Genomic DNA, 24,474 nt, shown 5'->3' with positions numbered 1-24,474 from the left:
ACAGTCCTCTATTTCATCACCCTAGTACTTACCCCTAGGGTGATGAAGCAACACAGTCAACCAATACTGGTCATCTATGTTGCATGTGTATTAACCACTATACCTCGAAGGCTGGTTTCCCAGACACCCATGAAGTCCTAGTCTAAAAAAACATGTCCATTTGATATTGTTCAGAGGTAGTGCTTTTCAGTGGAGGACTATAATCTGTGTCCAGGAAACGAGCCCCAAGCCTCTGAGGATCAATGGTATCCAAATCAAAAGATCAGCGCCCAACGTGGGGCTCGAACCCACGACCCTGAGATTAAGAGTCTCATGCTCTACCGACTGAGCTAGCCGGGCTTGCATCACTATTTAACACCACCCACATAAAGACCTCGTTGGGTCTGAACAAACCCTGCACCTTGACAGACCTCACAGGGTCTGAACCAACCCTGCTCAGTGACAGACCTCACAGGGTCTGAACCAACCCTGCTCAGTGACAGACCTCACAGGGTCTGAACCAACCCTGCTCAGTGACAGACCTCACAGGCTCTGAACCAACCATGCACACTGACAGACCTCACAGGGTCTGAACCAACCCTGCCCACTGACAGACCTCACAGGGTCTGAACCAACCCTGCACCTTGACAGACCTCACAGGGTCTGAACCAACCCTGCTCAGTGACAGACCTCACAGGGTCTGAACCAACCCTGCTCAGTGACAGACCTCACAGGGTCTGAACCAACCCTGCTCAGTGACAGACCTCGCAGGGTCTGAACCAACCCTGCTCAGTGACAGACCTCACAGGGTCTGAACAAACCCTGCACCTTGACAGACCTCACAGGGTCTGAACCAACCCTGCTCAGTGACAGACCTCAGGGTCTGAACCAACCCTGCTCAGTGACAGACCTCACAGGGTCTGAACCAACCCTGCTCAGTGACAGACCTCACAGGCTCTGAACCAACCATGCCCACTGACAGACCTCACAGGGTCTGAACCAACCCTGCCCACTGACAGACCTCACAGGGTCTGAACCAACCCTGCCCATTGACAGACCTCACAGGGTCTGAACCAACCCTGCCCACTGACAGACCTCACAGGGCGTGAACCAACCTTGCTCACTGACAGATCTCAGGGTGTGAACCAACCTTGCCTCTTGGATTTCAACAGTCCTCTATTTCATCACCCTAGTACTTACCCCTAGGGTGATGAAGCAACACAGTCAACCAATACTGGTCATCTATGTTGCATGTGTATTAACCACTATACCTCGAAGGCTGGTTTCCCAGACACCCATGAAGTCCTAGTCTAAAAAAACATGTCCATTTGATATTGTTCAGAGGTAGTGCTTTTCAGTGGAGGACTATAATCTGTGTCCAGGAAACGAGCCCCAAGCCTCTGAGGATCAATGGTATCCAAATCAAAAGATCAGCGCCCAACGTGGGGCTCGAACCCACGACCCTGAGATTAAGAGTCTCATGCTCTACCGACTGAGCTAGCCGGGCTTGCATCACTATTTAACACCACCCACATAAAGACCTCGTTGGGTCTGAACAAACCCTGCACCTTGACAGACCTCACAGGGTCTGAACCAACCCTGCTCAGTGACAGACCTCACAGGGTCTGAACCAACCCTGCTCAGTGACAGACCTCACAGGGTCTGAACCAACCCTGCTCAGTGACAGACCTCACAGGTTCTGAACCAACCATGCACACTGACAGACCTCACAGGGTCTGAACCAACCCTGCCCACTGACAGACCTCACAGGGTCTGAACCAACCCTGCACCTTGACAGACCTCACAGGGTCTGAACCAACCCTGCTCAGTGACAGACCTCACAGGGTCTGAACCAACCCTGCTCAGTGACAGACCTCACAGGGTCTGAACCAACCCTGCTCAGTGACAGACCTCGCAGGGTCTGAACCAACCCTGCTCAGTGACAGACCTCACAGGGTCTGAACAAACCCTGCACCTTGACAGACCTCACAGGGTCTGAACCAACCCTGCTCAGTGACAGACCTCAGGGTCTGAACCAACCCTGCTCAGTGACAGACCTCACAGGGTCTGAACCAACCCTGCTCAGTGACAGACCTCACAGGCTCTGAACCAACCATGCCCACTGACAGACCTCACAGGGTCTGAACCAACCCTGCCCACTGACAGACCTCACAGGGTCTGAACCAACCCTGCCCACTGACAGACCTCACAGGGCGTGAACCAACCTTGCTCACTGACAGATCTCAGGGTGTGAACCAACCTTGCCTCTTGGATTTCAACAGTCCTCTATTTCATCACCCTAGTACTTACCCCTAGGGTGATGAAGCAACACAGTCAACCAATACTGGTCATCTATGTTGCATGTGTATTAACCACTATACCTCGAAGGCTGGTTTCCCAGACACCCATGAAGTCCTAGTCTAAAAAAACAGAACCCACGACCCTGAGATTAAGAGTCTCATGCTCTACCGACTGAGTTGCCGGGCTTGGAGATACAACCCACAACATCCTAAAATAACACAACTGTTATACCAGGTTGGTAAATAACACACCAACATGTAATAACTGTCAGACCAGGTTGGTAAATAACACACCAACATGTAATAACTGTCAGACCAGGTTGGTAAATAACACACCAGCCCAACATGTAATAACTGTCAGACCAGGTTGGTAAATAACACACCAACATGTAATAACTGTCAGACCAGGTTGGTAAATAACACACCAACATGTAATAACTGTCAGACCAGGTTGGTAAATAACACACCAGCCCTGCATGTAATAACTGTCAGACCAGGTTGGTAAATAACACACCAACACGTAATAACTGTCAGACCAGGTTGGTAAATAACGCACCAACATGTAATAACTGTCAGACCAGGTTGGTAAATAACACACCAACATGTAGTAACTGTCAGACCAGGTTGGTAAATAACACACCAGCCGAACATGTAATAACTGTCAGACCAGGTTGGTAAATAACACACCAACATGTAATAACTGTCAGACCAGGTTGGTAAATAACACACCAACATGTAATAACTATCAGACCAGGTTGGTAAATAACACACCAACATGTAATAACTGTCAGACCAGGTTGGTAAATAACACACCAATATGTAATAACTGACAGACCAGGTTGGTAAATAACACACCAACAAGTAATAACTGTCAGACCAGGTTGGTAAATAACACACCAACATGTAATAACTGTCAGACCAGGTTGGGAAATAACTAGTCTAGTGACAGTAACAACTCTCAAACGTAATTACCTTCTTTCTACATACAGTCGTGCAACTCAAATGCCACCCTATTCCCTATATAGTGCACTACTTTTGACCAGGGTATTTCTTCCATTTGTGGACTTAGACAAAGTGTGGGGCTGAAAGCCATGGTCAAAAATGTCTCATGATCCCCCCCCTGTTGAGACAGAGCCTACCAGACGTAGCCTGAATATGCAGAAATCCTTTAACTTCCTGTTAACAAGCTTCATGGCAGCATGACATGACCTTTGATCCTGTCCTATACCCTGATCCTCCACTTGTGATAGGACAAAGCCATTACAAAGCATAAAAACACCATTATAAACATTAGTTTAGTCATTACTCATTGCTTATATCCAAGTGCCTTCAAAAAGTATTCAGACCCCTTGGTTTTCCCCCAAATGTGTTACCTTCCAGCGTTATTCTCAAATGGATTAACTAAAACATCCTCAACAATCTACACATAATACCCCATAATGACAACGCGAAAACAGGTATGTAGAAATAGTTGTAAATGTATTAAAAATAAACCCTTGAATGAGTAGGTGAGTCAACGTTTGACTGGTCCTGTGTATCATATCACACAAACACAAATCAAATCTGATTTGCTCGCATTTATCAGAAGACAGGCTTTCAAATCAAAAAGGTTAGCGCCCAACGTGGGGCTCGAACCCACGACCCTGAGATTAAGAGTCTCATGCTCTACCGACTGAGCTAGCCGGGCTTGGAGATACAACCCACAACATCCTAAAATAACACAACTGTTATACCAGGTTGGTAAATAACACACCAACACGTAATAACTGTCAGACCAGGTTGGTAAATAACACACCAACATGTAATAACTGTCAGACTAGGTTGGTAAATAACACACCAACATGTAATAACTGTCAGACCAGGTTGGTAAATAACACACCAACATGTAATAACTGTCAGACCAGGTTGGTAAATAACACACCAACATGTAATAACTGTCAGACCAGGTTGGTAAATAACACACCAACATGTAATAACTGTCAGACCAGGTTGGTAAATAACACACCAACATGTAGTAACTGTCAGACCAGGTTGGTAAATAACACACCAGCCGAACATGTAATAACTGTCAGACCAGGTTGGTAAATAACACACCAACATGTAATAACTGTCAGACCAGGTTGGTAAATAACACACCAACATGTAATAACTGACAGACCAGGTTGGTAAATAACACACCAACATGTAATAACTGTCAGACCAGGTTGGTAAATAACACACCAACCCAACATGTAATAACTGTCAGACCAGGTTGGTAAATAACACACCAACATGTAATAACTGTCAGACCAGGTTGGTAAATAACACACCAACCCAACATGTAATAACTGTCAGACCAGGTTGGTAAATAACACACCAGCATGTAATAACTGTCAGACCAGGTTGGGAAATGACTAGTCTAGAGACAGTAACAACTCTCAAACGTAATTACCTTCTTTCTACATACAGTCTTGCAACTCAAATGGCACCCTATTCCCTATATAGTGCACTACTTTTGACCAGGGTATTTGCTCCATTTGTGGACTTAGACAAAGTGTGGGGCTGAAAGCCATGGTCAAAAATGTCTCATGATTCCCCCCCTGTTGAGACAGAGCCTACCAGACGTAGCCTGAATATGCAGAAATCCTTTAACTTCCTGTTAACAAGCTTCATGGCAGCATGACATGACCTTTGATCCTGTCCTATACCCTGATCCTCCACTTGTGATAGGACAAAGCCATGACAAAGCATAAAAACACCATTATAAACATTAGTTTAGTCATTACTCATTGCTTATATCCAAGTGCCTTCAAAAAGTATTCAGACCCCTTGGTTTTCCCCCAAATGTGTTGCCTTACAGCGTTATTCTCAAATGGATTAGATAAAATATCCTCAGCAATCTACACATAATACCCCATGATGACAACGCGAAAACAGGTATGGGGAAATTGTTGCAAATTTCTTAAAAATAAACCCTTGAATGAGTAGGTGAGTCAACGTTTGACTGGTACTGTGTATCATATCACACAAACACAAATAAAATCTGATTTGCTCGCATTCATCAGAAGACAGGCTTTTAAATCAAAAGGTTAGCGCCCAACGTGGGGCTCGAACCCACGACCCTGAGATTAAGAGTCTCATGCTCTACCGACTGAGCTAGCCGGGCTTGCAGCACTACATAACACCACCCACATAAAGACCTCGTTGCGTCTGAACAAACCCTGCACCTTGACAGACCTCACAGGGTCTGAACCAACCCTGCTCAGTGACAGACCTCAGGGTCTGAACCAACCCTGCTCAGTGACAGACCTCACAGGGTCTGAACCAACCATGCCCACTGATCTCACAGGGCGTGAACCAACCTTGCTCACTGACAGATCTCAGGGTGTGAACCAACCTTGCCTCTTGGATTTCAGCAGTCCTCTATTTCATCACCCTAGTACTTACCCCTAGGGTGATGAAGCAACACAGTCAACCAATACTGGTCATCTATGTTGCATGTGTATTAACCACTATACCTCTAAGGCTGGTTTCCCAGACACCCATGAAGTCCTAGTCTAAAAAACATGTCCATTTGATATTGCTCAGAGGTAGTGCTTTTCAGTGGAGGACTATAATCTGTGTCTGAGGATCAATGGTATCCAAATCAATGGTATCCAAATCAAAAGGTCAGCGCCCAACGTGGGGCTCGAACCCACGACCCTGAGATTAAGAGTCTCATGCTCTACCGACTGAGCTAGCCGGGCTTGGAGATACAACCCACAACATCCCAAAATAACACAACTGTCAGACCAGGTTGGTCAATAACACACCAACATGTAATAACTGTCAGACCAGGTTGGTAAATAACACACCAACATGTAATAACTGTCAGACCAGGTTGGTAAATAACACACCAACATGTAATAACTGTCAGACCAGGTTGGTAAATAACACACCAACATGTAATAACTGTCAGACCAGGTTGGTAAATAACACACCAACATGTAATAACTGTCAGACCAGGTTGGTAAATAACACATCTGATTTGCTCGCATTTATCAGAAGACAGGCTTTCGAATCAAAAGCTTAGCGCCCAACGTGGGGCTCGAACCCACGACCCTGAGATTAAGAGTCTCATGCTCTACCGACTGAGCTAGCCGGGCTTGCCTCACTATATAACACCACCCACATACAGACCTCACAGGGCGTGACCCAACCCTGCCCACTGACAGACCTAACAGGGTCTGAACTCTCTCTCTCTATATCAATAACAGTCTAAAGTTGACACGTACTCATTCCAGGGGTTTTCTTAATGTTCTACATTGTAAAACAATAGTTAAGACAAATGATCAAATAACACATATGGAATCATGTAGTATATATATTGTATATTCTTCAAAGCAGCTACCATTTGCCTTGATAGCTTTGCACACTCTTGGCATTCTCTCAACCAGTTGCATGAGGAATGATTTTCCAACAGTCTTGAAGGAGTTCCCACATATGCTGAGCGCTTGTTGGCTGCTTTTCCACTCTTTCTTTTCCACTCTGCGGTCCAACTCATCCCAAACCATCTCATTTGGCTTGAGGTCAAATGATTGTGGAGGCCAGGTCATCTGATGCAGCACTCCATCACTCTCTTTGGTCAAATAGCTCTTACACAGCCTGGAGGTGTTTTGGGTCATTGTCCTGTTGAAAAACAAAATGTTAGTCCCACTAAGCGCAAACCAGATGGGATGGCGTATCGCTGCAGAATGCTGTGGTTGCCATGCTGGTTAAGTGTGCCTTGAATTCGAAATAAATCATTGACAGTGTCACCAGCAAAGCACCATCACATCGCCTCCTCCATGCTTCACGGGGGGAACCACAGATGCAGAGATCTTCCGTTCACCTCCTCTGCGTCTCACAAAGACACAGAAGTTGGAACCAAACATCTCAAATTTAGACCCTTCAGACCAAAGAACACATTTCCATCGGTCTAATGTCCATTGATCGTATTTCTTGGCCCAAGCAAGCCTCTTCTTATTATTGGTGTGCTTTAGTAGTGGTTTCTTTGCAGCAATTCGACCACGAAGGCCTGATTCACACAGTCTCCTCTGAACAGTTGATGTTGAGATGTGTCTGTTACTTGAACTCTGTGAAGCAGAGTTATTTGGGCTGCAATCTGAAGTGCAGTTAACTCTAATGAACTTATCCTCTGCAGCAGAGGTAACTCTGGGTCTTCCTTTCCTGTGGCGGTCCTCATGAGAGACAGTTAACTCTAATGAACTGATCCTCTGCAGCAGAGGTAACTCTGGGTCTTCCTTTCCTGTGGCGGTCCTCATGAGAGACAGTTAACTCTAATGAACTGATCCTCTGCAGCAGAGGTAACTCTGGGTCTTCCTTTCCTGTGGTGGTCCTCATGAGTGCCAGTTTCATCGTAGCGCTTGGTGGTTTTTGCGACCGCACAGGAAGAAACTTTTCAAGTTCATGATGTTTTACAGATTGACTGACCTTCCTGTTTTAAAGTCATGATGGACTGTTGTTTCTCTTTGCTTGTTTGAGCTGTTCCTGCCATAATATGGACTACGTCTTATACCAAATAGGGCTATCTTCTGTATACTAGGGCTATCTTCTGTATACTAGGGCTGTCTTCTGTATACTAGGGCTATCTTCCTTTTCACAACACAACCGATTGGCTCAAACGTATTAAGAAGAAAAGAAATTCCACAAATGAACAAGGCACACCTGTTAATTGAAATGCATTCCAGGTGACTACCTCATGAAGCTGGTTGAGAGAATACCAAGCGTGTGCAAAGCTGTCATCAAAGCAAAGTGTGGCTACTTTGAAGAACCTCAAATATATTTTCATTTGTTTAACACTACATGATTCTCCATGTGTATTATTTCATAGTTTGTCTTTACTGTTTTCTACATTGTAGAATAAGTGAAAATAAAGAAAATCTTGGAATGAGTAGGTGTCCACATTTTTGACTGGCATTCATACTGACATACATGACATAAATACACTACCTTTCAACAGTTTGGGGTCACTTAGAAAAGGGCCTTGTTTTTGAAAGAAAAGCACATTTTTTTTTTGTCCATTAAAATAACATCAAATTGATCAGAAATACAGTGTAGACATGGTTAATGTTGTAAATGACTATAGTAGCTGGGAACGGCTGATTTTTAAAAATTGAATATCTACATAGGCATATCTCAGACTGGCCAAATAAATAAAAGATTAAGATTGGCAAAATAACACAATCTTAATCTTTTATTTCTTTGGCCATTCTGAGATATGGCTTTTTCTTTGCAACTCTGTCTAGAAGGCCAGCATCCCGGAGTCGCCTCTTCGCTGTTGACGTTGAGACTGGTGTTTTGCGGGTACTATTTAATGAAGCTGCCAGTTGAGGACTTGTGAGGCGTCTGTTTCTTAAACTAGACACACTAATGTACTTGTCCTCTTGCTCAGTTGTGCACCGGGGCCTCCCACTCCTCTTTCTATTCTGTTTAGAGCCAGTTTGCGCTGTTCTGTGAAGGGAGTAGTACACAGCGCTGTACGAGATCTTCAGTTTCTTGGCAATTTCTCTCATGGAATAGCCTTAATTTCTCAGAACAAGAATAGACTGAAGAGTTTCAGAAGAAAGGTCTTTGTTTCTGGCCATTTTGAGCCTGTAATTGAATCCACAAATGCTGATGCTCCAGATACTCAACTAATCTAAAGAAGGCCAGTTGTATTGCTTCTTTAAAATCAGCACAACAGTTTTCAGCTGTGCTAACATAATTGTAAAAGTGTTTTCTAATGATCAATTAGCCTTTTAAAATGATAAACTTGGATTCGCTAACACAACGTGCCATTGGAACACAGGAGTGATGGTTGCTGATAATGGGCCTATGTTGATATTCCCTTTTGTTGTTGTTATATAAAATCAGCCGTTTCCAGCTACAATAGTAATGTACAACATTAACTGTCTACACATTGTATTTCTGATCAATTTGATATTATTTTAAATGGACCAAAAAATGTATTTAAAAAAACAATTTTCACACAAACAACATTTCTAAGTGAACCCCAACTTTTCAACGGTAGTGTGTACACACACACACACACACACACACACACACACACACACTCTCTCTATGGCCCTTTACGTAGGTGATGAGCCTGGGTTTGGTCTGACTGAGGGCGGGCCTCACCTCTGATGCCCAGGTGTGTGTGTGTGTACCTGTAGGGACCTCTCTCCAGGAGGTGATGAGGCGGGGTTTGGTCTGACTGAGGACGGGCCCCACCTCTGAAGCCCAGGTGTCCCCCGTAGAGCAGGCCAAGGCCCCCAGCAGAGACAGACACATCCAGGAGGCTGAGTACTGCTTCCCAAAGTCCACCGGCATCTCCCCTGGACCCACCTGATTAGAACCAGGACCACACAAAGGAAATAACCTCAGATGAGTGATAGATGTGTGGTCGGCTCACTTGGCTGAGGCAGCTGTTATATGTATTCAAATATATAATTCATTGATTGATTGATTGATTGACCTCGATCATATATAGCAGCGCCAGCTCTGTGGGGACACCACCGTTACAGAACACCTGCACCCAGTTCCTCTGACCACCTGGAGGGCAAAGGGGACACACATTAAAATGATAGTTCACCTCCAAAATGTTTCACTTCCTTTTGACTTCCCCGGGGGTGGGTTTCCTTGTTAAATAAGATACACTTCAAAACAGGTGAACTATCCCTTTAAGGACAAATGACATAAGCAGGTGTTTTATTTTTTATTTTTTTAAACCAGATATTACTGACTGAGGTAGACTATGCAATCCAGTAGCAGGCTGTTGCTTACTGAAGTGTGGCCTGACTATCTCTTGAGAGTCATTTGGCCTAGCTGCTGGCCTAGCCGCTGGCCTAGCCGCTGGCCTAGCCGCTGGCCTAGCTGCTGTAACTCATTACCTTCTTTATAGTCAGAGTCTAGTTTCTTCTTGACGTCTTCTTTCCAGCGTGTCAGCTTGGAGGAAGTGATGAAGAAAGCCAGCAGGGCAGAGAAGAAACTCATGTTGGCCATGGTGAGGATGAAGCCGACCAGCAGGGCTGTAGGGGACAGGGAACAAAAGCACGAAAACAATACAACTCACTCTTACCTGATCCCAGATCTGTTTGTACTTGTTCATAGCCAACTCTTTTCGGCCGTTGTTATGACCACGGGAGCCGGCTCTAACAGATCTGGGACCGGGTTACAAACTAGGTCTAAACTACCTTATCAGAACAGTACTACAGAACCTCTACTCTCTCGGTATGTTTGAGAAAATCATGATGAAAGTGGCCATTTTATGCCCTTTTTAGACCTACTGTATATATGCCTCCTGTAAGACCCTATGATCTGTGAACTGTACACGATACAGACATCTTGTTGTCAATATACTCCTTATAGTGTGCCATATGGCTATGTCTTGATTTTTTATTTTTTATAATTATTTTTACATTCATTTATTATTCAACATTAAATATTCATATGGATATCTGAAAAGTAACTTTTTTTTGATTTAGTTAATTTTAAAAGACATTGTTTGGAACAATATACTCTACAAATACACCACATTACCAGAGCTCTCTGCTGATTTAAGTTATGATACAGTTTATGAACACCAACACAGTGAATGGAGGGAAAACGGTTGTTTTCTTGAAACTCCCCCTGCTGGTGATTTGCTGAATGTGCAATCATGTCATTGGTCAATTACCTATAATGCACATTTCTATGTATAAAATGGTTTATATCTTAAAATACCAGAGAACCCACTTTGAGGAGTATATTGTTGAATTAATATTCATATTTTTGTTATGTTGGGTAAAGTAAATGTGATAACATTTATTTCTGAATCTAGATGTACTCCATATTTGAGAGGACACTATAATGAGTATATTGACTCCAAGATGTTGTCTGTATCATGTACGGTTCAAGGGTCATAGGGTCTTACAGGAGGCATGGATAGGTTTAAAAAGAGCCTCAAATTAAACACCTCCCTCATGATTTTCTTGAAAAATAGTTTGGGATACAAAATGTCAAAAGAACATTCCTCACAGTTTCTATGTGAGAATTGCCAGAACAATCCGCTATACCAAAAAATATTTATGGGCTATTCTGCTGTGGAATGTACCAATTAGTACATGAATAAACTGCTTTAGTCAGTTGAATAATGTGATTCAGCACAGACCCTGATTAAAAGAATGGTGACTAATTAATTCCTCTCAGATCCAGATCACGAGGACTGCTGATGGCCTGGCTAACGTGCGACTGACGTCAGGGGCAACCCCTCTTCTCACACGCACACGCCTGGGGCTGCTGGAACTGTGTGGAATGCATCTTAGAATGAATAATAGCATTGAAACACCCAACAGAAACTCTTAATTAAACTGATACTTGGGATTTTGGCAATGAGGCCCTTTATGTACTTCCCCAGAGTCCGATGAACTCTCGGATAACATTATGTCCAGTATAAAGGAAGTTAAGATGTAGATAGCACATTGCTTTGAAGTATATGGGTGATGCTAGTTAGCGTTGGCTCACGAAACTACATGTAACTTCCCTCATACTGGACACGGAGACATAAAAATGGTAGGAGGTCATCTGACTCTGGGGAAGTAGATCAAAGAGCCTCATTACCAAAATCCCAAAGTACCTCTTTAATAGTTTTTTCCCCTAATAATTTGTTGGGTGAGTTTGAGATTTGATGGATCAATATATATAAACACATTTTTTTTTTTAATTAGGAAGATAAAACATTAAATTAAATATTTTTAAGGATGTTTTAAAACATTTATGCTCAGTTTCTGCTTGCTGTTTCTTTGTTTCCATGCAGCAAAATCATTCACTTTATCAAATCAGTCTTGGCTTTTGAAATGGCAATCTTTATTTGGTTGGCATTTCATATTCAAAATAACTAATTAAAATGTGGAAACATTGAACATTGTCCTGTTTGTTTCATCAACAAACAAAGCATGTATAAAACAGTATTATGCAGTACAAGTTTTAGACGATGAAATAATACATATGGAATCATGTAGTAACCAAAAAAAGTGTTAAATCAAAATACGTTTTTATATTTGAGATTCTTCAAAGTAGCCACACTTTGCTTTGATGACAGCTTTGCACACTCTTGGCATTCTCTCAACCAGCTTCATGAGGTAGTCACCTGGAATCCATTTCAATTAACAGGTGTACCTTGTTAAAAGTTAATATTTGGAATTAATTTTCTTGTTAATGCCTTTGAGCCAATCAAATGACAGTCCATCATTACTTTAAGACATGAAGGTCAGTCAATCTGCGCAGTCAAAAAAAACATCAATCGCTATGATGAAACTGGCTCTCATGAGGACCGCCACAGGAAAGGAAGACCCAGAGTTACCTCTGCTGCAGAGGATAAGTTCATTAGAGTTACCAGCCTCAGAAATTGCATCCCAAATAAATGCTTCAGAGTTTAAGTAAAAGACACATCAACAGTGTGAATCAGGCCTTCATGGTCGAATTGCTGCAAAGAAACCACTACTAAAAGGACACCAATAATAAGAAGAGACTTTCTTGGGCCAAGAAACACGAGCAATGGACATTAGACCGGTGGAAATCGGTCCGAAGAGTCCAAATTTGAGATTTTTGGTTCCAACCGGCGTGTCTTTATGAGACGCAGAGGAGGTGAACAGATGATCTCCACATGTGTCGTTTCCACGTGATGCATGGAGGTGTTGGTGTGATGGTGCGTTGCTGGTGACACTGTTGGGGATTTATTTAGAATTCAAGGCACACTTGCAGAGAAGAAGAATGGGAGAAACTCCTCAAATACAGGTGTGCCAAGCTTGGAGCATCATACCCAAGAAGTCTTTAAGCTGTTATCGCTGCCAAAGTTTTAACAAGCTCGGACCATCATACCCAAGAAATCTTCAGGCTGTTATTGCTGCCAAAGCTTTAGTACTCAGTAAAGGTTCTGTGGTATTGTGATGTCATTATGGGGTATTGTGTTTGTAGATTGAGGAAAAAACTATATAACCAATTTTAGAATAAGGCTGTAAAGTAACAAAAATTTGGAAAAATCAAGGGGTCTGAATACTTTCTGAATGCACTGTAGATACTGAATAGTATTATACAGTAGATATATAGATACTGAATATTATCAGACAGTACATATAGATATCATAAAATGAGATGTACAGTATGTATAATTTGAATTTAATACAAATACTCTCACACCATATAAAAAGTATTCATTAATTGACCTCATCAAGAGTAGTACTAGTAGTAGTAGTATATAATGTGGTCTTACTTCTCCAAGGGAGGAGGGGGTAGCTCCTATCAGCTGTTGTAGTTATAGTATTAGTGGTAGTACTAGTAGTAGTTGTAGTAGTAGTGGTAGTGGTAGTACTAGTAGTAGTAGTAGTGGTAGTGGTAGTACTAGTAGTAGTTGTAGTAGTAGTGGTAGTGGTAGTACTAGTAGTAGTAGTAGTAGTGGTAGTACTAGTAGTAGTAGTGGTAGTACTAGTAGTAGTTATAGTATTAGTAGTAGTACTAGTAGTAGTTGTAGTAGTAGTGGTAGTACTAGTAGTAGTTGTAGTGCTAGTAGTAAATACAGTTGAAGTCAGAAGTTTACATACACCTTAGCCAAATACATTTAAACTCAGTTTTTCACAATTCCTGACATTTAATCCTGACAATAATTTTGAAGTTTGCTTGGGGTCATTGTCTATTTGGAAGACCCATTTGCTACCAAGCTTTAACTTCCTGACTGATATCTTGAGATGTTGCTTCAATATATCCACATAATTTTCCTCCCTCAAGATGCCATCTATTTTGTGAGGTGCACCAGTCCCTCCTGCAACAAAGCACCCCCACAACATGATGCTGCCACCCCCGTGCTTCACAGTTGGGATGGTGTTCTTCGGTTTGCAAGCATCCCCATTTTCCCTCATAACATAACAATAGTCATTATGGCCAAACAGTTGTATTTTCGTTTCATCAGACCAGAAGACATTTCTCCAAAAAGTATGATCTTTGTCCCCATGTGGAGTTGCAAACCGTAGTCTGGCTTTTTTATGGAGGTTTTGGAGCAGTGGCTTCTTCCTTGCTGAGCGACCTTTCAGGTTACGTCGATATAGGACTCGTTTTACTGTGGATATAGATACTTTTGTATCTGCTTCCTCCAGCATCTTCACAAGGTCCTTTGCTGTTGTTCTGGGATTGATTTGCACGTTTCGCAACAAAGTACGTTCATCTCTAGGAGACAGAACGCATCTCTTTCCTGAGCAGTATGATGGCTGCGTGGTCCCATGGTGTTTAAACTTGTGTACTATTGTTTGTACAGATGAACGTGGTACCTTCAGGCGTTTGTAAATTGCTCCCAAGGATGAACCAGGCTTGTTCCCATGATATCAAGCAAAGAGGCACTGAGTTTGAAGGTAGGCCTTGAAATACATCCACAGGTACACCTCCAATTGACTCAAATGACGTCAATTAGCCTATCAGAAGCTTCTAAAGCCATGACATAATTTTCTGGAATTTTCCAAGCTGTTTAAAGGCACAGTCAACTTAGTGTATGTAAACTTCTGACCCACTGGAATTGTGATACAGTGAATTATAAGTGAAATAATCGGTCTGTAAACAATTATTGGAAAAATGACTTGTGTCATGTACAAAGTAGATGTCCTAACCGACTTGCCAAAACTATAGTTTGTTAACAAGAAATGTGTGGAGTGGTTGAAAAACGAGTTTTAATGACTCCAACCTAAGTGTATGTAAACTTCTGACTTCAACTGTAATGTGGTCTTACCTCTCCAAGGGAGGAGGGGGTAGCTCCTATCAGCTGTTGTAGTACTAGTAGTAGTGGTAGTAATAGTAGTAGTAGTAGTAGTAGTAGTAGTAGTAGTAGTAGTGTGATCTTACCTCTCCAAGGGAGGAAGGGGTAGCTCCTATCAGCTGTTGTAGTACTAGTAGTAGTGGTAGTAGTAGTAGTAGTAGTAGTAGTAGTAGTAGTAGTAGTAGTAGTAGTAGTAGTAGTAGTAGTAGTAGTGTGATCTTACCTCTCCAAGGGAGGAGGGGGTAGCTCCTATCAGCTGTTGTTGTCTTGGTAGTAGTAGTAGTAGTAGTAGTATTTAATGTGGTCTTACCTCGCCAAGGGAGGAGGGGGTAGCTCCTATCAGCTGTTGTTGTCTTGGTAGTAGTAGTAGTAGTAGTAGTAGTAGTAGTAGTGGTAGTAGTAGTAGTAGTAGTAGTAGTATATAATGTGGTCTTACCTCTCCAAGGGAGGAGCTCCTATCAGCTGTTGTAGTACTAGTAGTAGTAGTAGTAGTAGTAGTAGTAGTAGTAGTAGTAGTAGTAGTGTGATCTTACCTCTCCAAGGGAGGAGGGGGTAGCTCCTATCAGCTGTTGTTGTCTTGGTAGTAGTAGTAGTAGTAGTAGTAGTAGTAGTAGTAGTAGTAGTAGTAGTATATAATGTGGTCTTACCTCTCCAAGGGAGGAGCTCCTATCAGCTGTTGTAGTACTAGTAGTAGTAGTAGTAGTAGTAGTAGTAGTAGTAGTAGTAGTAGTATATAATGTGGTCTTACCTCTCCAAGGGAGGAGGGGGTAGCTCCTATCAGCTGTTGTTGTCTTGGTAGTAGTAGTAGTAGTAGTAGTAGTAGTAGTAGTAGTAGTATATAATGTGGTCTTACCTCTCCAAGGGAGGAGCTCCTATCAGCTGTTGTAGTACTAGTAGTAGTAGTAGTAGTAGTAGTAGTAGTAGTAGTAGTAGTAGTAGTAGTGTGATCTTACCTCTCCAAGGGAGGAGGGGGTAGCTCCTATCAGCTGTTGTTGTCTTGGTAGTAGTAGTAGTAGTAGTAGTAGTAGTAGTAGTAGTAGTAGTATATAATGTGGTCTTACCTCTCCAAGGGAGGAGCTCCTATCAGCTGTTGTAGTACTAGTAGTAGTAGTAGTAGTAGTAGTAGTAGTAGTAGTAGTAGTAGTAGTAGTAGTAGTAGTAGTATATAATGTGGTCTTACCTCTCCAAGGGAGGAGGGGGTAGCTCCTATCAGCTGTTGTTGTCTTGGTAGTAGTAGTAGTAACAATCATTTTTATGGGAGCATCATTTGAGGAGAATATTTATTTGACACAGACAATTAGTAACAGCATCATGATGATATGTGTAACATGATGATATCACAGGTGAATGAAACCGATGACTGATCATAACAGAAACCAGTATTGAATCACAGTCTGATTTGGCAAACAAAAGCTGAACATGCCAGTGCTTCCCCTATATTCATTTAGCAGCGGCGGGCCGCCACATCAAAACAGATCAACATGGTGAAAACGTTTTCAGTGTGAACTTTATAACGACTAAAACCAGATAGAAAGTATGTAGAAAAGATAAATGGAGCGATATCTTTTTAAATAAGATCATCTTTGAGAACTAACCATCACCAAAATAAAAAACTACACAGAGAGAATCTAAAATGTTTTTAAAAAATGTCCTGGCATGGGGCCTCATAGACTTGTTTTAACAAAGTTTTAGTTATACGACATAAGCCATGGTAAAATGTGTAGAATTGCAGGAAATGATCTTTAAAATAAAAAAATAAAAAATAAAAAAAACATTCTCAGCCCCATGAAAGTGTATAACTGCAAGAAACTCTTTAAAAACTGTGGCCACGCCCACAACCACACCCACAACCACAACCACACCCACAAGTATCATTACCTACTAGCTACAGTGTGTTGTTGCGTTTTAGACTACTAGCTACAGTGTGTTGTTGCTGCGTTTTAGACTACTAGCTACAGTGTGTTGTTGTTGCGTTTTAGACTACTAGCTACAGTGTGTTGTTGTTGTGTTTTAGACTACTAGCTACAGTGTGTTGTTGTTGCGTTTTAGATTTAAGTTGGTTCGTGTCGGGTTTGTTCTTTCAACCGTTTCTGCGTTGTTTCTCAGTAGACAGGGGCAATACGTTGTCAGGTAGAGGTGTTTGAACTTAGTGCTGCTTAAACAGTACACAATTGGGTCCACTAGACAGTCCATGTGGGAAAAAACTATGAAACCATCGTAGACCTGAACAGCTATATTCTCAGCGTTCTCTAAATCCATGGCTCTGACAATCAACAGAACAATTCTAGCGATGGTACAAGGCAGGAAACAGAAAGAAAAGACCAGTATGACAGAGGTGACCAGAAACACTGCTCGACGCAGCTTGGTCCGGTCACCTACTGTCTTCTTGTTGAGTCTGTTGACAATGCGGACCGTGCAGTACACCAACACAAAGAAAGGGATGAGAATCTGGGTGAAAAACACAACCTCTCTCAGAGTGTCAGTGATGTCCCCATGACTGCCACAGCAGCCGGACTTCAGCATGGTGGGGATAGTCAAAGGGAGCAGTACTAGCCAGATGACGACAGATATATGAGGGGACTTTTTCAGGACAAAGTCCTTGTTCCCAGGATGAACCACGTTGAAGTAGCGATCGAGTGAAATCACAGCCAGGAAGCCGATACTGGCGCCTCGGTTCAGAAACAGCATGAAGAGCATGGCTTTGCAGATCTTTCCGTCCACACTCTGCCGCTCTCCGCGAAGAAAATTGTAGGCGTTCACTGGCAAACAGCCCAGCAGAAGAAGGTCAGCCAACACCAGATTGAACAGGAAAAGGTTGTTGGAGTTCAGTTTCCAGAACTCCAGCTTGAAGATGAAGAGGTAAAGCACGGAGAGGTTAAGAGGCAGAGCCAGGGTGAACTCCACAATCATCACAGAGGCGTAGAATGTATACAAGGGCAGATTGTCTGCTGTGCAGTTATCATTCAGAAGATCCTCTTCCATAATATGAACTGGCAAAACCTGTCCCCCTTTTTACAGTCAAAGCCTGATCCTGTCCGAATCCTTAAGGAAAAGCAGTCCTCCAGAGTCCTCAACGCCAAGTGAGTCTGTTTAAGGGAAGCTCCTATTCCGTGTGCAGACCTGGTTACACTGAAGGACTGTACTTCAGTCTGGAAGTAATTCCCCCCCCCCCCCCCCCCCCCCCAGGCAGCCGTTGTAAACCGTTCAGACTTGTTGGTTGAGCACCTTCCATTCCTGAGTAGGCGAGTCACCACAGGACCAATAGATAAGCATTTGGTCCCACGAGGGATTGAGAATATAGTGGAAGACATTGCATCAACACACAACAACTATTTTTTCCCCCATATTTGTCATATTGGGGCGGCAGGGAGCCTAGTAGTTAGAGCGTTGGGCCAGTAACCGAAAGGTTGCTGGATCGAATCCCCGAGCTGACAAGGTAAAAATCTGTTGTTCTGCCCTTGAACAAGGCAGTTAACCCATTGTTCCCCTGTAGGCCGTCATTGTAAATAAGAATTAACTGACTGGTTAACTTAAATATCTGTTTATAAAAGTGATCTTTTTCATTCGCTACATATTCTCCCTGCTGAATTCCTACATGAAGTAGGCCTAAGTAAGTGCAGGGGCGTGCCTCTGGTTGCACAACACATCCGTGGGAATTAACATGTAGGTGAGGCTGTCATAACACGTTTTGATTGATTAAAACACACAGAACTACAAGGTGAAGACACGGGAAGTTCTTCCGCTGAAAGTCATAGAATACCTCATGAGCAGGAAGGTTTTATTTTGATTCATTGATTTATGTTCTATTGTTTGTTTACCTCCCAGGGCTCCGCTGTGGTCCAGACTCCTCTTCTTCAGGGCCCGTGTGGTGAGAGTCAGAGGAACCAGGATGGAGAACAACCATCGCCACGGAGACACCGGCTGGAGAGTGCCTGGAATGACGCATTGAATTAGGTTATACCTCTAGCTAATAATCAGTGTTTCATCAAGTCGTGCTTCATCCTCTTTAACAAACATCTACTACTGAAACCATCTCTCCTTGTCTATATTCTGGAATGGGGGGAGCAACAGAGCTAGGAAGGGGGGAGCAACAGAGCTAGGAAGGGGGGAGCAACAGAGCTAGGGAGGGGGGAGCAACAGAGCTAGGGAGGGGGGAGCAACAGAGCTAGGGAGGGGGGAGCAACAGAGCTAGGAGGGGGGAGCAACAGAGCTAGGAAGGGGGGAGCAACAGAGCTAGGAAGGGGGAGCAACAGAGCTAGGAAGGGGGGAGCAACAGAGCTAGGAAGGGGGGAGCAACAGAGCTAGGAGGGGGGAGCAACAGAGCTAGGAGGGGGGAGCAACAGAGCTAGGAGGGGGGAGCAACAGAGCTAGGAAGGGGGGAGCAACAGAGCTAGGAAGGGGGGGCAACAGAGCTAGGAAGGGGGGGAGCAACAGAGCTAGGAAGGGGGGCCTATCTTGCTTATATAGTGTTGAGAGAAAGTTTGCACCCTTTAGCATTGTCTCTATTTCTGCAACAAAACATGTTCTCCCCTCTTATGGGTAACGGTGAGAGCATGTGAGCATGTTTTGCAGCCTCTACACCTCTCACTCATCCGTATTCATGATTCATTCGTATTTTTTTCTTAATCATGGCACTATCAAGATTAATTTAGAAGTGTTCTGAAACATCTTCTATATGGGACCAAATACTAAACTTTTGACTACTTTAATCCACTTTGAGCTCATTCGTCTAGAGATTCACACACTTTTTTCCCCCACAAAGAAACGTAATGTTGGATCCATTTTCTCCATAAAGAAATTCAAAAGTACAGTTGTTTTTGTGTTATTCGTTTAAATCAGATGAACTTGATCTATTATTAGGAGTAGGACTTCGATGAAGATCTGATGACATTTATGCAGAACATTTATTACTATTTTAAAGGGTTAACAAGCTTTTTATAACCCACAACGGTAGGGAAAACACTGGACATAACTGACAAGGTGTGTGTGTGTGTGTGAGCATGTCCACGCACGCAAGTGTCTCTTACCAAAATATGTGCTGGCTGTGATGGAAATGATCCAGAAGAAGAGGGAGATGGCCAGGGTGGCACACAACACGATCATATCAGTCATCATCTTGAGGTATTCTTTCATTTGTATCTCATCCTCAAAAATCATTGTGGAAGAAGTGAATAGAACCTGTGGAAGTCATCGACGTTACCTTGAGCACTTGTTTAGTTATTATGACAGATGGCTTACAGGGGACAGTTAGTAGCCTGGTCCAAGGTCTGTCTGTACTGTCTTGCCAACTCCTGTGGGCACATTGACACACCAGGCAGACCTCGGACCAGGCTAGTCTGGGCAGCGGCTGGTGGGCTTTATGGATCTCTATCATAAACCCACTAACAGCTGCCCAGGCTAGGTAGGACCAGGCCATTACTCCTAAAAACGTAAGACTGACCGGACAGCGTCATAAGTCGCTAGTCAACTAGCTAGCTAACGTTAGCTGTCTACTGGTGTGGAACTAGCAGCTAGCTAGCAAGCTAATAAGTCGGAAAGTGGGCTAAAGAAAATAGGGTAAAGGTTGCACCTGAAGTAGCCGAAGCCATGGCTTTGTATCCTGCTTCTTCCATTGTGGGGAAGTGCCAATACAACTAGCTAATGTAACTTGTCCCTCCCTATAAGATAACTTAGCGAGATGAACCGATTCACAGCTGTCACAGTCCTGTAGCGGAGTCAGATTTCAAAACATAGGACTCGTTGTTCATCTTCTGTGGATTTTATATGGCGGTTGGAAACCAACTTTAAGGTGCATTACCGCCACCAACTGGACTGGAGTGTGGACCAAAGACAGGGAAAGTCGAAATCCTAACCAATTTTCTCAACTCCCTAAAAAAACGTAATACATAATGAAATACCACATTCCCGTATGATTTCCCCAGCAGTTCACTTTCATTGTTGACTGAGAACCGGATGTGGATTTAAAGAAATACATGCGTACTTCCGCTAATCTGTCAGATTAAAACTTCATATTTCACAAAAATAAATATTTCACCAAACACAAATCCATCAATACGTTTGAGTAATAAATACAAAAGCAAATATATTATTCAGCGTTTATGTGATTTTTTTTCACTATTAGGATATCCATGTATTACTTACATACATTTAAACATCATTAATTTCAGGGGCCTCGTGTATCAACCAAATCTGTGCATAAACCACGCGTGGGATAAATTCCACGCAAATTGTGAGATTAATCAATATGAACGTTTGCTTGAGCGTGACTGAGTAAATTTACGCACAGCCATAAACATGCGTAGGCACAGTGTCAAGTGTTGGAATAAGGGAACTGTTTGTCAAGCGTGTGGAAAATATATGTTGAAAATGTGTGAAACTGTTCCGAGTAATAATTAAATAATTTTTCGATTGAATTGTATTTCAATTGTGAATTCATGCAACACATATTGACAGGCTATATATAATTTGACCACATCAGTGCATTTGTTTTGATACTAATCCATATAATGTACAGTAATTTGTTAAATTAGAGGCAAGTGTTAAAGTTAAACCATTGTAGAAATACTATAAAAGACTGAGATAATGGAAATCACATGAGAGATGGCTGATCATGGGCTGTTACATTATCTGGCGCACACTGCATTTCGCAGAGCGCGTTTTTAGAGACCGGTGGTACTTTTTACAGAAAGTACAGATTGGTTTATCAGATATCGTTCCCCAAATAATTTATTCTTAACTGACTTGCCTAGTTAAATAAAGGTTAATTAATACATAATTAATAATTTATTAATATAATATATATATATATAGGAGGCCTCATTTATCAATATTGCTAGAAACTATTCTAAAATACTATTTATGAACGGAATGTAGAATGTTCCTACGCATAGAAAAAGTGTGATTTGTTTATTTATTTTAAATAGAAAAAGTGTAACAAATCACACTTTTTCTATGCGTAGGAACATTCTACATTCCGTTCATACGTAGTATTTTAGAATAGTTTCTAGCAATATTGATAAATGAGGCCCCTGACATTTTATAAAGAGTGTAAGCCTTGGCGTGTTTTATTATAGTGGCTAGCGTAGCACATGGAGATGTGTGAAACTTACTCCTTAGCCGAGGTGTCACTGCATCGCCTCATTAGCTAGCTGTCCCAAGGTAACATGACCGTCTTTTAATGGAACAAGGCTGAGGTCCCGAGTTCGCGCCAGATGTGGATCGAATCCGAGGAAGTGGTATTAGCTAAGCTACTAGCTAATTTACATGTTTAATATACTTATGTACAATTAATTCACCTGTGTGTCAATATAAGAGTAGTCATTAGCAGGCATTGGCTATCACTGCAATTTCATAAAACGATCAAGTTCTGAGGAGCAGAGTGGTTTTCTGTTAAAATATTAGCTAAACATAACACTCTTTACAAACAAACTCACCACCAATAGTTTACCATCAAAGTACAATAGTGTGTACACTATAAAGCATTATGATTAAAAGCCCTTGTTACCTACCCAAATATAACGAAATTGTCTGCTGGTCGAAAATCCTCTATCACTACCTTCTGAAATCAAACAGTCATAGTGACTTTTTAAAGCGGACTTGGATTCACCCTGAATCAAAAAGCATGTCAAATAATTTGTAGTATGACGTGATATCAAGAAGCCCCAGCCACTGACTGAGGACTCTTTGATTGAGCCCGATAATACCAGGAAACTTAATAGCTGTTTTCCTGTAATATCAGGAAACACGGCTTCACAGTGGTGTGTTGGTTCCAACAGTTCAACCACACGGACATTATCTCAGAAGTATGTAGTTAAAAAGATTTATTCGTTCCAATTATTATTTTCAATGCCTTCTAGAAAGACGAACTGAAAGACATACGTTATATTTATATACTGTAATGAAACAGGCAGGGAGCAGGTCTCGAACCCTCGACCATCGAGCCCGAGGTCCGGCGCGCTATCGACTGTGCCGCAAAAGCATGCCCGTGCAGCGGGATCGATTTCCGCGCTTATAAACCCAGGGTCGTTTAGATCGTATCTACGTCAGAGTAATAACCACGTCTGATCTATGGGACATATGTGGGGGAAATTCATGCAACATTCAGAAGCATGAATTAAGGAATTAGGCCTATCAGGTTTGCAAATCCCCCTGATAAAGCCCCAGGCTGGACATACTAATTAAGTAATAGGTCTATCAAAGTTTCAAAAACCCTCGATAAACCCCAAGGCTGGACCGAGAATGATTAATGAATAGGCCTATCAGAGTTACAAAACACCCAACAAAACCACAGGCAGGGCCGAGACAGTAGAGGACTATTTCAGGAGTAGACCTGTAGTTACAATATCCGGCCAGTAGAGGGGGACCTCACCCCACTTTAAATCACATCAATCCATGATCCATGAATCCACTCAAACCAGATTTTAACCCATGTATTCGGTCTAACACACATTATACTCATAATGACTAAGCACTCTCAAGCAGTTGGCATTTAGGTGATAATGCCCGAGAAGCTGGTGTTTGGAGGATATATTGACACCGGGGTGGTAGTTCGTCGAGGAAAGTCTGCAAACTAGCGGCACTTCGTTTTGTTTGACCTTTTTTCAATGTACATTTTTTTTTTAGCATATTAAATCCATCAAAACGATGCCAACTGATTCATGATTTTGACTGGCTGAGAAACGCTGCCTGTCTCTCGTCCCCGACACGTTCATTACAATGGGACTGGTGGAGATCGAATTTGAATATAGATTTTCTTTTTGTTGCAAATGTCAGAGAGATTTATTCAAATCGACGCTGTTAAAAACGACATGTTAGTCTAACAGACATGTGAAATAATGTCTAGATGCTTTTTTATAGTGGAGATCAAGTTTATAAATTGCCTGGCTGGGCCGATGAGACAGTGGATCGCGCAGTCAGATGGAACAGAGTAAATAGGCATTTTAACATCCAGCATTCAGGATTTAGACCCAACCGTAGACCCAACCGTTGTATAATAACCAAATAACGTGTTGTGATGGAACACCTATGTGAGAATGCTGTTCATTGACTACAGTTCAGCGCTCAACACTGTTGTTCCTCCAAGCTCGGCACCAAGCTCAGAGCCCTGGGTCAGGACACTACCCTCTGCAACTGGATCCTGGACTTCCTGACGGGCAGACCACAGGCTGTGAGGATTGGCAACAAGTCATCCTCCACACCCCAGGGGTGTGTCCTCAGTCCTCTGCTGTACTCCCTGTTCACCCACGACTGTGTGGCTTTGCACCACACCAATTCCATCATTAAGTTTTCTGCCGACACCACGGTTGTAGGCCTGATGTAGGCCTGAACCAACAACGACGAGTCAGCGTCGGAGGAGGTAAGTGAACTGGCATTGTGGTGTCCGGACAACAACCTCTCCCTCAATGTCAGCAAAACAAAATA

The 24,474-nt window shown here is 42.6% G+C and overlaps 2 protein-coding genes and 6 non-coding genes across 8 annotated transcripts in view; all 8 read right to left on the bottom strand.

The window, feature by feature from the left end:
* Window positions 1-21,008, bottom strand: part of LOC139393138 (transmembrane protein 19-like) — a 30,868-nt gene extending 9,860 nt beyond the window's left edge. Inside the window, exons 1-6 of the mRNA XM_071141504.1 lie at window positions 20,624-21,008; window positions 20,082-20,232; window positions 18,873-18,986; window positions 10,169-10,306; window positions 9,754-9,830; window positions 9,446-9,623 (exon numbers count right to left, since the gene is read on the bottom strand). Coding sequence (XP_070997605.1) covers window positions 9,446-9,623; window positions 9,754-9,830; window positions 10,169-10,306; window positions 18,873-18,986; window positions 20,082-20,211 — 637 coding nt within the window. The 5' untranslated portion in view covers window positions 20,212-20,232; window positions 20,624-21,008. The remainder of the gene's footprint in view (window positions 1-9,445; window positions 9,624-9,753; window positions 9,831-10,168; window positions 10,307-18,872; window positions 18,987-20,081; window positions 20,233-20,623) is intronic.
* trnak-cuu (transfer RNA lysine (anticodon CUU)) lies at window positions 267-339 on the bottom strand. Its single transcript has one exon. It is a non-coding gene; the product is annotated as a tRNA-Lys (tRNA).
* trnak-cuu (transfer RNA lysine (anticodon CUU)) lies at window positions 1,414-1,486 on the bottom strand. The gene has a single exon. It is a non-coding gene; the product is annotated as a tRNA-Lys (tRNA).
* Window positions 3,894-3,966, bottom strand: trnak-cuu (transfer RNA lysine (anticodon CUU)). The gene has a single exon. It is a non-coding gene; the product is annotated as a tRNA-Lys (tRNA).
* trnak-cuu (transfer RNA lysine (anticodon CUU)) lies at window positions 5,352-5,424 on the bottom strand. Its single transcript has one exon. It is a non-coding gene; the product is annotated as a tRNA-Lys (tRNA).
* trnak-cuu (transfer RNA lysine (anticodon CUU)) lies at window positions 5,932-6,004 on the bottom strand. Its single transcript has one exon. It is a non-coding gene; the product is annotated as a tRNA-Lys (tRNA).
* trnak-cuu (transfer RNA lysine (anticodon CUU)) lies at window positions 6,331-6,403 on the bottom strand. Its single transcript has one exon. It is a non-coding gene; the product is annotated as a tRNA-Lys (tRNA).
* LOC139393042 (12-(S)-hydroxy-5,8,10,14-eicosatetraenoic acid receptor-like) lies at window positions 16,840-18,074 on the bottom strand. Its single transcript, XM_071141368.1, has one exon. The coding sequence runs from the start codon at window positions 18,034-18,036 to the stop codon at window positions 17,077-17,079; it is 960 nt and encodes a 319-aa protein (XP_070997469.1). The 5' UTR covers window positions 18,037-18,074; the 3' UTR covers window positions 16,840-17,076.
* Window positions 21,009-24,474: the final 3,466 nt, after the last annotated feature.

Source organism: Oncorhynchus clarkii, chromosome 33 (assembly GCF_045791955.1).
Source record: "Oncorhynchus clarkii lewisi isolate Uvic-CL-2024 chromosome 33, UVic_Ocla_1.0, whole genome shotgun sequence".
NCBI lineage: Eukaryota > Metazoa > Chordata > Actinopteri > Salmoniformes > Salmonidae > Oncorhynchus > Oncorhynchus clarkii.
The sequence above is the reverse complement of the archived record's forward strand: the minus strand, read 5'-3'. Positions and strand labels throughout refer to the sequence as shown.